Source organism: Myodes glareolus, chromosome 14, assembly GCF_982192425.1.
Source record: "Myodes glareolus chromosome 14, mMyoGla1.1, whole genome shotgun sequence".
NCBI lineage: Eukaryota > Metazoa > Chordata > Mammalia > Rodentia > Cricetidae > Myodes > Myodes glareolus.
Window position 1 is genome coordinate 17,725,268 of NC_142039.1, and position 14,798 is coordinate 17,740,065.

Sequence of the window (14,798 nt, forward strand, 5' to 3'; positions counted from 1 at the left end):
GCAGTTAAGAGCATTGACTGCTGTTGCATAGGACTTGGGCTCAGTTCTGTGTTGGCTAGCTTTACATCAACTTGACACTGGCTAGAGTCATTTGAGAAGAAAGCTCAAGTGAGAAAATGCATTTTTAAGATTAGCCTGAGGGTAAGCCTATCTGGCATTTTCTACACTGATGAGTGAGTGATGTGGGAAGCCACAGCTCACCAGGGTAGAGCCACAACTGGTCCTGGATACTATAAGATAGCAGGCTGAAAACAAAGCCAGCCTACAAACCACAATCCCAGAGAACTTAGACAACAATGCGAACACTAAGAGTGACTTACATAGATCTAATCTACATGGGAAGTAGCAAGTAGAAAAAGACAAGATCTCCTAAGTAAACTGGGAGCATGGGGACCTTGGGGAGGGTTGGAGGGGGAAGAGGAGAGGCAGGGAGGGGAGCAGAGAAAAATGTAGAGCTCAATAAATATCAATAAAAAATATATCTAAAAAGATAGCAGACTGAGAAAACCATGAGAACAAAGCTACTGAGATGCATTCCTCCTCAAAGAGACCAGAAAGACTTCATCCAGCAACTGATGGGAGCAGCTGCAGAGACAGACAGGCGAACAATAGGGAATCCTGCGGGGGAGAAGTAAGGACTGAAGGAACTAGAGCAGTCAGAGACACCAAGAGAACACAGCCCACAGAATCAATTAAGAGGGATTCATGGGGTTTCACAGAGATCAGAGAGCCTACAAGGGGTCTGATTTGGGTTCTGTGCATATGTTATGTCTGAGTAGCTTGGTGTTCTTGTGGGATTCCTAACAGTATGAGCAGGGTGGCCACTGACTCTTTTGCCTAATTATGAGACCCTTTTCCTCCTGCGGGGTTGTCTCATCCAGCCTAGATGTGATAGTATGTGCCTGGTCTTAGAGCAGCACATCATGTCACGTCTGGTGGCTGACCCTGGAAGGCCTGCTCTTTTCTGAGGTGAGACTGGAGGGAGGAAGGATCAGGGGGAGAAAGAGGAGGTGGGAAGCAGAGAGTGAGGGGAAACTGTGGTCAAGATGGGATATATGAGAGACCCCCGCCCCCGAAAAAAAGCATCCTCGAGGAAACTTCTTCTTCAGTTTCTGCCTCCAGGTTCCTCCAGGTTCAGTTCAGTTTTCTGACTTCTATAATGATGGACTGTGATGTGGAACTGTAGGCTGAAATAAACCCCTTTCCCCTCAAGTTGATTTTGGTCATGGTGTTTTTTCAGCTGTAAAAAGTTCCCAGGACCCACATGGTAGCTTATAGCCATCAATAACTCCAGTCCCAGGGTATCCAGTGCTTTCTTCAGCCCCCTGCAGTGACCTGCTATGCACATGATACACATACATACATGTAATACATACACACAGGAAAGACAAACATATGCATAAAATAAAAGAAAAACAAATTTAAAAAAAATCCCGTCTTGCCAGGCATGGTGGCACATTCTTTAATCCCAGCACACAGGAGGCAGAGGCAGATAAGACCAGCCTGAGCGACACATCCAGTTTCATGGCACCAAGGGTCATACAGGGAAGCACTATCTTAAAAGGGAGGGGACCTTTTTTAAAAAAAAAAAAATTCACACACTGCTAGTGAAGGACCAAAGCCTTTTAAAGCAAAACAAAAACAATGCTATATGTACAAGAACCCAGAAGAATATTTCTTAATGAAATATCTTTTTACTCTTAAATTGCTGTTTCTTATGTTTTGATGTTCATTCAATACATCTGGCTTCATATGAATAAGAGAAGATAGTGAACAATACTAAAAAATCAGTAAAAGTTTTCTAAATTAACAGGTCTTCTAATTTAGAGAAATTGGTAGGTTTTATGCTTCACTTTATCAGATGTAAACAAAAACATGACAGAGCCTTTTAGGGTTATTTGTACAGGGTGTGGTGTATATTCTGTTGGTTTTGTCCACATTTCCTGCAAAATAAGCTTATTTTATGTAAAACGGACTCTCTGAGAAGAAACTGAGATAAAAATTAAGCATGCAAGTATATTCAAAAGAAATTTACAGAAAGCCTTTGGAACTTCAAGACTAAAAAAGCATTGATTCATAATCTGAGACTTCCTTCCTGGTCAACTCTCTTTTCCTTCCACTTTGTAAAGAAATACTGTTTGTATCACCATTTCAAGAGCCTTAAAAGTGTAGCTAGAGAATTCAAACTTAGTTCCCAGTCTGCACATCTGGCTGCTGCTTAACTACCTGTAAGTCTAGTTCCAGAGGATCTAGAACTGTGGCCTCTGCAGGTACCTGCGCTCCTATACTCTCTCTCTCTCTTCCATGCACACATAAAACTACTCTTTTTTAAATTATTAAAACTTTCAAGATCATATAGGCAAACTAGAGAAGTTAATTTCAGAATACATTCCAAAATAGGAAAAGAAAGTATATGGAAAATAGAGCAAAAATGATTCTTACAAGGTAGAAAATTTTATTTTATTAAGAATAATGTATTATTTCAAGCAAAATTGAAATCCTCTCATGATTGTTAATATTTTAATTTACTAACTAAATAATTTAAGCTCTATTCCTCAGTGAACATTAAACAAGCATAATTATGGATAGCAAGTATGAAAAACTAATGTCACATTTTTAAGAGGAATAAAATACAGTAGTATATGTTTGACTTGAAATTCTTCTAATGGTCCCTTGTGAAAAACAATTCAAAATATGGTTGTTGTTGAGATGATAGACACTTTTATGGCTCATGCAGGTAAAACCATAACAAGAAACAGTAAACTTGTAAGGTACATTGTTATGAAGAAATTCAGAAAGAGCAAGACGATTCTTTTTCCTTTTCTTCCTTTTTTTTGGGCTTCTCTGTAGGAAGCCCAGGGCTCTGTAGGACAGCCCTGGATGTCCTACAGAACAGGCTGGCCTTGAACTCAAAGATCTGCCAGCCTCTGCCTTCTGAATGCTGGGATTAAAGGTATTCACACTATCCTGCGACGACAAAAATATTTTTAAACATATTAACTTTCATTTTATTTTATAATTAGAGTTTGAAAATCTTTTAAGAAACCAAGAGATGGAAGAATAAAGATACATTATGCTTTTTTCTACCTAAATGTACATTACTATTCTTATTCAACAGGCCTTTGAAATTTTACTGATTTATATAAGTAGTACTAAGCTACAAGATTTATAAGGCTTGATACAAGAAAAAAGGACTGAAGAATACAGAGAGAAAAGGGAGGTAAAGGGTTGAAGGACTGGCTCAGTGGTGGAGCTTGTAAGCACAAGGCTCTAGAACTGATACCCAGATCCAGAGAAAAGAAAAAAAGAAAGTAAGGAAGAATGAACGAATGGACAAAAGAAAGAGAGGGAAGGAAGGAAGGGAAGAAAGAGAGAGAGAGAGAGAGAGAGAGAGAGAGAGAGAGATAGGAAGTCACAGAAAAAAGAGAAGCAAATATTACAGAAATGTTAAATAAGCACACTAAAGAATGATTTTAAAATGTAAATTGTAGTCTGGTATGGTGGTGTTCACATTTAATTCCAGCACTCAGGAGGCAAAGGCAGAGAGATCCGAGATCCAGGCCAGTGAGAACTACATAGTGAGACCTTATCTCAGAAACAACAACAACAAAAAAAGACGTACATTATGAATCTATTACTAATCTAGAATTGCCTATTCAGTAATGATTTAAGACACAGCCCACTGATGGTAAAAGAGAAAAGGGAATAGATGCATTCCAGACCTTCATATGCCCCATCATCTTTTAGAAAAACAGTATCATAAAGCAAAATAGTACATGGCAGATGCTCCTCAGAATCAATTCAAATGAAGCCACACAGCTACTGTTTTGATTTGGTCCCAACATTAGGCTTAACTCCAAATGGAGTGGGTCACTTGGTGACCCCTAAAGAACCCCAAGTACCTGGCTTTGGGAAGGTAGCTAAAAAATTAATGTACTTTACAGTACAAACATACATCATAGTTGTACCTGGAACTTTTAGAGACAAAGGTGATTATCCTGATACTGAAATCCACCCATCAGACACCAAAGTTAGTTTAAAAGTTAGAAAATGTCAAAGCAATATAATGGGGAGAAGGGGAACTTAATGGTAAAATAAAGCACAAGCCAGTTTTAATACAGCTAACACTTCATAATTTAAAAATTATTAGGGGCCAGGGCTGCAGCTTAGTTGGTAGAGTGCTCCCTACCAGTCACGAAGTCCCAGATTGGATTCTCACCAGCAGTATTAACTAGGCACGACTGCACAAGTGAGTAGTCCCAGCACTCAGGAAGTAGAGGCAGAAAGAGCAGAAGTTCAGTCAGTCATCCTCTGCTACACAGTGAGGATGAGGCCAGCTGGACAACAGGAAACTGTCTCAGCACAGTGCTAGAAGAGTGCACAGTCAGAAAGCTGTATTTAACAGAATTTACTTTTCAGGATAATGGATAAAACCTGAAAGAACACAAATCCGGAATGGTCTAAATTCTACTGGTATTGGGCAGAACATTTCGTAGAGTGGCTCAGAGATGTCTTAAAACAAAAATATTGCCGTTCAGAGGACCTTAAAAAGGGGGAAATTAAGATAAGTCATGTGCGCTAAACAATTAAATGGTAGTGTTGGGGCTGCCTATACACTGCCTATATACAGCCCCATATTTTAGCAAAAGAACTTTCCTTGCTCATTTACGGTCAGTTACAGTGGAGTCTAAATATATCTGGTTAATGACTCCTTTTTCAGTTCATTCATATCTAACCAAAGCATAACAAACACTATTGTCCTGCAAAGGATAAACATCTACTATCTCTTTCATTACTTATAAAATCGGTTTCCCTGCTTATTCCACTTATTCCAGAGTCATTTGTCCAAATCACTCCAAGGGCTTCCATGCTCGCTAGGGGAAAGGAGAAAGGGTGGAAGAAGCAGGTTCTCCTTTACAGCACTTTGCTTGAAAGGCGACCTGTTTTCTCAACGCACATTATGAAGCAAAGGTCTTGGTGAGGATATCTTCATGCTGCTGCTGGTGCACAGTGCCAATTCCTACTGCAGGTGCTGGCAAAGGCGGCCGGCTTGCAAGACGGAGCTGTCATGGGAGCAAAGAAGAAACCACATGACATTTTGAATGCACTGGAATTCTGTTCAGTTCCACCAAAAAGTTCCATATATTCTCTGTTAGCTTATTCAAGGTAAGAAGAAATATCGAATTACAGAGACCAGACTAGAGGAAAATATTTAATCCTGAATTCCAAGCATGATAAGGTGAGAAAACTATCTTTTGATCTTAGCCATAGTTTCTTTAACTAGGTGTATTTCATGTGATCTTAGCCTAGCAAACTCATACTAAATGAGTGAACTATATTCTAATACACGTAAAATAAAAAGATAAACAGAAGTACAACTACTCTTACTGTTTCTCCTTTCCTGAGAAAAGTAAAGCATTATAAACATGACTGGAATAAGTGATAACTGGGTATCTCTGGCACAAAACTGAAAAAAAATATTATTCATCAAACATCTTTTTCTGGCACTTGAACAAGAAATGATGAGGAAATACCAGAAAAAGTAGCAACATACAAAGTCCATAGTTTTTTGGGATACAAACACACTTTTAGCATAATATTACAGGTGAGTATCCTCAAACCAAATTCTCCAGATAGTTATTAAAAGGTCTTGGGTTTTGAAGCATTTCAGATTTTGAAATTTTTTTAAGGCTTCTCAGCCTAGGAAGTGTACATAAATACTCTAAAATCTGAAAACCTCACATATCTGAAACACTTCTGGTTCTGATCATTCTGGGTAAGGGATACTCAATCTCCATAATCTTAATACATAGACAGCTCCATAAACTCAACATTTTCCTCCAAAGGAATAATCTAAAACTAAATTTCCCTTTTTATTTGCTCTTCCTCTTGCATGTATCAGGATCTGACTATGTTGCCTGAGCTGATGTCAAACTCATAAACTCAAGTGTCCCCAACCTCCTAATATAGGCATGCACCACCGTGACCAGCTGAAAAAGAGAGGTTTTCATTTCACTTTATCTTTAAACAAATGAGGAAGCTGAGAATAAAAACCCTTATGTTGTTACTCCAAGAGAAACAAGAGAGAAAGAATAAGAATGAATATAAATTTAAAAATGGACACTCACCTTGCAGGCCAGCTGTTTTTCAAACCTTGGAGAAACAAAAAACCATGGACCCATATTCTGAGGCTCCTCCTGACTCCAAATGATATCTACAAAAGGAAAAAATTTACTTTAACATCTCATATATAACTTATATACCAAGAAGTGGAGTAGGGGAAGGGATGAATGGAACATATACAAATTTTCAACTTCAAGTAAATGTTTTTCCAACATGTTAGCATCTTAAATTTTTTATTAGGCATGTGTATGTATGCATGCCTGTATAAATGTATGCCACGTGTACAAGTGCCCACAGGTGCCCAATGAGAACAGAAGAGGACATTGGATCCCTTGAAGCTGGAGTTACAGGTGGTTGTGAGCCACTAGTGTAGATACTGGAAAGGGTTAACACCTGAACCATTTCTCTAGCTCCTAATGTTATTTCTTCCTTCCTTTTTCCCTTCCTTCCTTCCTTCTTTCCTTCCTTCCTTCCTCTTTCTTTCTTTCTGGCATGCACATAGTTATGTGTTCACCAAAAAAATTATGATTCAAAATAGTTCTTTCAATCCCAAGTCTACTCATCCTGATTGTTTGCAGTTAGTATGCTTCCAAACCCCAAATGTCAGCAAGAGTCAGTCTTTCGTCTACCATAAAGTTTCACCTTACCAAAATGACATATAAATGGATCCATACAGTGTGTAGCCTTTTGGGTATGATGGGAATTATCAAAATACATTTGTGATTTATCCAAGTTCTTCTGAATAGCAACAGTTCATTCCTGAGGTTCGGAGCTAGCCTGGTTGCCTTTAGCATCCTTGAGCCCTGCATAGCAAACAGTACCTCCTTCCTGTTTTATTGAGTATGATATTACACACATTTCTTGCTACAGGAGAACTGTGTTTATTCATTGCCTAGGTGAAGAACATTTGATTATTCCTAGCTTGAGGCAATCACAAATAAAACTACTAAAAACAAAAAACAAATACAGCTGCTAAAAATACCTGTATGCAGATTTTCCTGTGAACCTGTTTTCATTTTCTAGATAAACCAGCAGTGGGCATTCTGGGTTACAAGGTCAACTGGGGTTTATGTAGTAAGAAACCATCTTCCAGAGTGGTTGTAATCACTTGCAATCCCAGCAGTGGTGAGTGACGGTTCCAGTTGCTTTGCTTTGCATGCTCGGTTTATTGGGGAGGGGTTGATTTGTTTTACATTTTAAATATATTTGGGGTAGGGGTGTTTGGCCTGCAGGTATATCTGTGCACCACATATGTGCCTGGAGCCCTCAGAGGCCAAAAGAAAATGTCATATCCCTTGAAACTAGAGTTACAGTTAGTGATTAAGCACTACGTAGGTGCTGAGAATTGAGCCAGATAACTGTGGAAAAGCATCCAGTGCTCTTAACCACCAAGCCATGTCTCCAGGCCCTACAATAATTTTTACAATGAAACTTTTTCATGCTGATTAAGCCAAATTTTTAATGACAAAACTAAAATCTTTCTATCTAACCAAGCTCAGAGAGGTTTTCTCCTAATAGTGTTACAGTTACATTTAGGTCTGTAATCACTTAATTTCTATCAAATGCATACACATGCCAAATTTTCCAGTCCTAAGTACTGAAAGTGCTTTACCATTTACAATTATATTGCAATTACCACATATGATGGGACAGCACTAATGACCCACAAATTTTCAAGGAATTATGTTTAGATGATAGTGGAACACCAAGAGAGACATGACCCTAGTGGTACTTCAAAACATATTCTCAGATTCTATGAGATTTGACTTCCTAGTGCCTTTCACTTCCCCCACCTCGTTCCATCTGAAATGGTGTGAACGGGTTTCAGGTTTCTGAAAAGCAAAGGGCCCTAACAGGAACAAGTGTTGTGGAATATTAGTTGAAGATGTGTTACATTTGTTTATGCTGTGGAACATTTGTTTAATGATGCAAAGATGAGTTGTATTCTTTTATGTTGCATTTGTTTAACTCTGTGAAGTTATAGTACTTTAGCTGTCTAGAATACCTGATTGATCTAATAAAAAGGTGAACAGCCAAATGGTGTGGGAGAATTGTCTGTATTCTGTCAATCATATTTTAATAAAACGCTGATTGGCCAGGCAGGCAGTATAGGCGGGTCAACCAGACAGGAAGTAGAGGCGGAGCAATGAGAATAGAATAAGGCTACGGAGGAGGAAGGTCCCTCCGCCATTCCTGTGCAGACCACAGAGGAGGCAACAACATGTGAGCTGACAGCTGAAAGAGGTACCAAGCCATATGGCTAACGTAGATAAGGATAATGGGGTAACATTTAAGTTATAAGAGCTAATAAGTAGCCTGACCTAATGGGTCAATCAGCTTTATAACTTATAGAGATCTCTGTGTGATTGATTTTCTCTGGGACTTGCCAGCTGTGGGGTACTGGGCGGGAACAGATACCCCAACAAGCCGGCCCTCATGTTACAGCCAAAAGCTAGGCAGGAGAAAGGATAAGCAGGGCTGGCAGAAGGAGAAAATAAACAGGAGGAGAAATCTGGGAATAGAGATTGCGGAGTAAAAGAAGGAGAGGAGGACATCAGGGGCCAGCCACTCAGCTACACAGCAAGCCACAGAGTAAGAAGTAAAAAAAAAAAAAGTATATAGAATAGAGAAAGATAAAAGCCCCAAGGCAAAAGGCAGATAGGATAATTTAAGAAAAGTTGGCAAGAAATAAGCCAAGCTAAGGCTGGGCATTCATAAGTAAGAATAAGTCTCCATGCAATTTATTTGGGAGCTGGGTGGTGAGACCCCCAAATAGCAAAGAGTAAAGAAAAACAACCAAGTACAAACAAAAGGCTTTACTTTGGTGGGCAGTGGTGGTGCACGCCTTTTTAATCCCAGCACTCAGGAGGCAGAGACAGGTGGATCTCTGAGTTTGAGGCCAGCCTGGTCTAGAGAGCAAGTTCCAAGACACATTCCAAAACTACATAAAAACCCTGTCTTGAAAAACGAAAAAAATAAAAAAAAAGAAAAGAAAGAGAGAGAAAGGAAAAGTCCTTTACCTTTAACATGTTTGTATTTGCTCATCTCTTGTTGTAATGAATCCAGGGGGAAAGGGCAGAGCTCCTCTATTCGAATGATGGCAAAGTCATGCTTCTTGGCCCCCAAAGATTCTCTTTGCTTCAGCAGGGCATAAAAATGTTTACCACAGCAAAATATAAGGGTTTTAACGCTGTTGGGGACAAAGCAGGTATCAGTGTGGAGAGAAACATCCTTAAGAATTGTGTCAGAAGAAAGAGAAGACTAGATTTCAATGTGTTCCAATAAAGCTGCTTGGGGCTCTGATGCTGAGTTCAGTCACCTGAAATTCTCTTTCTGTGACAGATGTCCCCAGAATTCACTCTTTCATACACACTCCCCTTAAAACAGAGCTATAAAGGGGCTAAGATGTAGCTCAGCAGTATTAAGCATGGTAAGGCAGTGTATTCAGTCACACACACACACACACACACACACACACACACACACAATTTATAACAGGATATAAGAAATTTTAAATTTTGTTCAGTTATTAAAAGCCCAAAGTAGGAAACAGAGAAACACCAAATTACTTTTTTGGATCTACTGATGAATCACCAATGACAGGTTTGAATGCTGTTCCTGGGGCCATTTCCTGAAGAGCCGACACAGCTGCCTAAGGGAGAAAACAGCCATGTGAACAACGGAGAAGAACTATAGCTGTGACTGAGAGCAGGTCTTAGAAAAACAGTTCTAGAACTCTGGCACGGAACCGCACTCAAGCACACACACTAACACAGTGTTCTCCAGGGCACACAGTGTTCTGTGTACGCCAAACTAAATGATAAGAGCTTGCCTTGTCTGTACCATAAGACAGCTTTGTTTGGTCTTTTTATTTTGTTTTCTGAGACAGAGTCTCACTATACAGCTCATAATGACCTGGAGCTCACTATGAAGACCATGTTGACCTTGAACTCAGAGATTCTCCTGCCTCTGCTTCTGTTCCCAGAAGCTGACCATTGTAGTAATTTACACTTTGACTTGGCTTGAGGCTTCTGTTTCAAAATATCTGCATCAGAAAAGCCCTTCCACAACAACAACAACACACACACACACACACACACACACACACACACACACACACCAAAAAAGCAAAATAAGAAACCAACCTGTCCTAAAGGGATTGTACGACCGTTCTTGAATTTTATGTGATTTCTCAAGACTCCCAAAAATATTGGTGAAAGAAACTACAGAGAAAGCCACAAAATAGCTGCTAAGGATAGATCAGAGAATAAGAGTACCTGCTGCTTGTCCAGAGGACCCGAACTCAAGTCCCAGGATGATGTGGGATGTTCCTCTGTATGCTACAAATATGTTTTATGGGTTAATAAAGAAGCTTTTTTGACCTATGGCAGGTCAGAAAAGAGCAAGGCAGGAAATCTGAACAGAGATAAAGAGAGAGTAGGCAGAGTCAAGGAGATGCCATGTAGCTGCCAAAGGAGAAAGATGCCAGAACCTCCTGGTAAGAAGAGTTAATTCAACATGTAAGAGCTAGCTATAAATACAACAAAGCTATTGGCCAAACAGTGTTGTGATTAATATAGTGTTTGTGTGATTATTCAGGTCTAGGCGACCGGGAAACAAACAAGCAGTCTCCGCTTACACCAGCACCCATACTGACTGGCTCATAACCATCTTTAAGTCCAATATATCTCCTGGCCTCTGAGGGCTCTTACACACACATAGCATGCACACACATACACATGCAGAGCAAATAAAACTTAACAAAAAATAAATTCAATTAAATACAAAACATAGAGAAAATAGAATATAAAAAAGTAACGAAAGGAAAAGGCCTTATGAGATAGCTCTTTCTACTTACAGGGTACCTGAGCAACACTTTGGGAGAAGCAACAATGAGAGGTTTCCTGAAATTCCGGATCATTTGTCTTCTAAGCAAGTGGAAATACTGAGCGGGCGTAGTTGGGTGAACCACAAACATGTTCACAGTGTCGCTGTCCACCCCTGCTTCTGCACTATCACACATCTAAGAGAGCAATGGAAACAAATCACAGGCACGCTGAGATCATCTACCTTAGTCCCAACACAGCCCAAGGGCTACAGGGAAGCACGTAGATTCTCAGCTAATAAAGATATTTCTCTCCATTGTGTATCAGAAAAGTATTAGAAGGCATTTCCCCTGACCTATAAAGTATTAACCAAAGAAGAGACAGAGGGTCGTCTCCATCCACTCATTTCTAACAAAGCTACTTCCAGACAAGGCTGTTTGAAAAAGGCACCTGGGAAAGAATTTTTTAAAAACATATCCTGACGACTTTCTCTTGAGCAGTCAGTACCCACACATAGATGTGGAAGGTAGAGGCAAAAGAGTCAGATGTTCACGGTCACCGGCAGCAACAACTGAATTTGAGACTAGCCCAAGCTACATGGAAACCTGTCTCAAAGAACAAATAAATAAAGGATTCTCTATCCTTTGTTGCTATGCTCCTATCCTCCCCCAAACTCCCATATAAAGTTAAGAGCAATAGTTATTTGGCACACTTATTCTCTGGTATGTCTTACTTTCTTCTGAGTTCCTCTCCCCTTTTCCTATTATCTTCATTTAAACTCATATTAAAATATCTTTATGTCAGGTGGTGGTGGTACATGCCTCTAATCCCAGCACTTGAAAAGCAGAGGCAGACAGATCTCTGTAAATCTAGGGCCAGTCTGGTCTACTGAACTAGTTTCAAGACAGCCAGCCCTACACAGAGAAACCCTGTCTTAAAAACAAAACAAAAAAATCTTTCTGCCCCCCACAAATCTGGTTATTGTCAGATTAAGACGGTAAGAGGGAGCACTAACAGAATCTCACACTTTTGGTGAAATAAAATCGTAGTGTGCACATTTCAGGACAAAAGAACAAACAAATGCAGATTGAGACAGGTGTGTTGAAATCCCAGGAATTGGAAGGAGAGAGTCTGAAAGGTTGGGAGTTCAAATAGTTCAGCCTTGGCTACAAGAGACTGTGGCAAAAAAAAAAAATTAAGATGTTAAAAGGTTGAGAGCAAAAGAATAATCTCAGAAGATCCTGCTGGCCCCAACCCTAATATGGAAGCAGTGTGGGGATGGAAATAGAATTGAAAGAAAAAAAAAAACCCTAGTATCCCAGATGAAAGGCAGTAAGGAGCATTCTGGAAAAGATCAGAGGCACAGTCTTCTCTAGTAAGAAGCTCCCACAGAAGCCTAATGGAAAGGGGATCCATCTCCCATAGGGAGGAGATAGTTGTGGGCAATTACTGAACCTCAGAAAAACACCCAGATCAAAGAGTTCTTTCCCAGTTACATCCTCAGGACCCAAACTCTGGAGCCTATCCTCAACTATTGTTGTAAGAGAATATATTGTATCCTGTATATTGTGCAGGATATATAAAGATTTACTCATTGTTGATTGGAAAACAGAGAAGGTCTTCGAAGAGGCCTAAATAACCAAAGACAAGATGAAATGAAACAGCATAGCGATAACATAAATGCCATGTCACCAAATAACTTTATGAAGGAGGAAGGAAAAAAGAAAATAAAGGAACACAGTGGGCTAAGAACACAGTTTGAGGGTTTGTTTTTTGTTGTTGTGTTTTTGTTTTGTTTTGTTTTGTTTTTGCTGTGTTTTTAGGGAGGATGACACAGTCTCATATAGCTCAGGCTAGCCTCAAAATCACTAATAGCTGAGGATGGCCTTGAATGTTTGACTCTCCTGCTTCCACCTCCCAAGTACTGGGATTACAGGCATGTGCCAAGCAACCATGCCTGGTTTTGTATAGCACAGGGACTGAACGCAGGGCTTCAGTGCATGACAGGCAAGCACTCTACCTACTGAGCTACACCCCAACCCAGGATAGACAGTTTTAAAGAGAACAGAACAAAGTCAGACAGTAATGAAGAGCATAAAACTAAGAACACAAAGTAAAAACTCTATTCAAACTACTGCGGTTTAAGTAAACAAGAAATACCAAGAACAACACCGGGCAAGGTGCCTTGGTGATTCAGAGCATTTGCTCCTTCTACAGAGGACCTAGGCTCAGTTTCCAGCATATACATGGACAGCTATCAACCATCTGTAACTCCATTTCAGGGAATCTGTTGCCCTCATCTGGCTTCCATGACACTAAGCATGCACATATACATATATGCAAACAAACACTCATATACATAAAATGAAGTTTAAAAAAAAAACCTGAAGCTGGAGAGATGGCTCAGAGGTTAACAGCACTGGCTGCTCTTTGAGAGGTCCTGAGTCTAATTCCTAGCAACCACATGGTGGCTCACAACCATCTGTAATGAGACCTGGTTCCCTATTCTGGTGTGCAGGTGGAATACTGTATACATAATAAATAAATAAATCTTAAAAAAGAAATGTCAAGAACTTACAAGGCTGAAAATATAAATGACACAGAGAGCTTGGCATAAAGACAATGAAAGCAGAAAGCAGAAGGAATAGCAGGCATTTACATGAGCAGCAAAGACTTTTCTTTCTTTTATTATTTTTGGTTTATCGAGCAGGGTTTCTCTGTAGCTTTGCAGCCTGTCCTGGAACTAGCTCTTGTAGACCAGGCTGGCCCTGAACTCACAGAGATCCACCTGTCTCTGCCTCCCAAGTGCTGGGATTAAAGGCGTGTGCCACCACCACCCAGCTAAAGACTCTTCTAAGTTATTTATAGACGTGAACCTTTTCATAAGGCTGAAAATGAAATTAATAAAATAAACAAAGGACTTGAGATAACCACTATGGTAGTAGATGAAATCATGGCAATAAAGATTTAAACCCACAAGTGTCAATTTGTTTGTTTTTCACTGAGTGACCCTGGCTGTCCTATCTGTAGACCCTGGCTAGCTTCTAATTTGCCTTCCTCTGCCTTCCTGAATGCTGGCATCAAAGGCATGTGCCAACACTCATGCCTATAAATTTCAATTATTATAAGAAAGGAGTTGTCAAATCCTCAGGGATGAAGTTCTTGACACTCAAAGCTTAAAAGCCATAACACTATGGCATGGGAGCTGGAAACATGTCGACATATCTCAAATAGTTAAGAGTACCGACTGCTCCTCCAGAGGAGCCAGGTTCAATTCCCAGCACTCACATGGTAGCTCACAATAATATATAATTACATTTCCAAGGAATACAATGTTCTTTCCTAGCCTATTCAGGTAATGCATGCATGTTGTTCACAAATACACATGTAGTCAAAATACCCATAACATAAAAATAAAAAAAAAAATCTTTGAAAAAAGCTGTAACACTCTCTCCTTTGCTCACCTGCTGTCAATGCTAGCTGCTGCTACAAGGCACAGACCACAACCAGTCCCTGAATATATGGCCACCAATTGCCTGTGGTGGTTTGGAGGAGAAAGGTCATGAAACCGGGTAACACTGTTTATGTTATGGTTTTAAGACAGCATTTTATGTAACCCAGTTGGCCTCAGACTTACTAAATGGTCAACGATGGCTTTGAACTCCTAATCCTCCTGTCTCTATCTCCCACACATTGGGACTATAGGTATGTTCAACCATTCCAGGTTAAGTCCAGGTTACTTAGGAACAACATAAATTTCTTTCTCACATTTATGGAGGCTGGAAAGTCCAAGATCACGGAGTAAATTTGGGGTTTGATCAGGGCCCATTCCCTGACTCACACATGGTG

At 39.9% G+C, this 14,798-nt stretch overlaps 1 protein-coding gene across 1 annotated transcript in view; it reads right to left on the bottom strand.

Annotated features, from left to right (window-relative positions):
* Positions 1-2,435: 2,435 nt before the first annotated feature.
* Positions 2,436-14,798, bottom strand: part of Dhtkd1 (dehydrogenase E1 and transketolase domain containing 1) — a 46,737-nt gene continuing 34,374 nt past the window's right edge. Inside the window, exons 13-17 of the mRNA XM_085699091.2 lie at positions 10,982-11,146; positions 9,693-9,775; positions 9,144-9,313; positions 6,129-6,214; positions 2,436-5,063 (exon numbers count right to left, since the gene is read on the bottom strand). Of these exons, the coding sequence (XP_085555217.2) occupies positions 4,959-5,063; positions 6,129-6,214; positions 9,144-9,313; positions 9,693-9,775; positions 10,982-11,146 (609 nt within the window). The 3' untranslated portion in view covers positions 2,436-4,958. The remainder of the gene's footprint in view (positions 5,064-6,128; positions 6,215-9,143; positions 9,314-9,692; positions 9,776-10,981; positions 11,147-14,798) is intronic.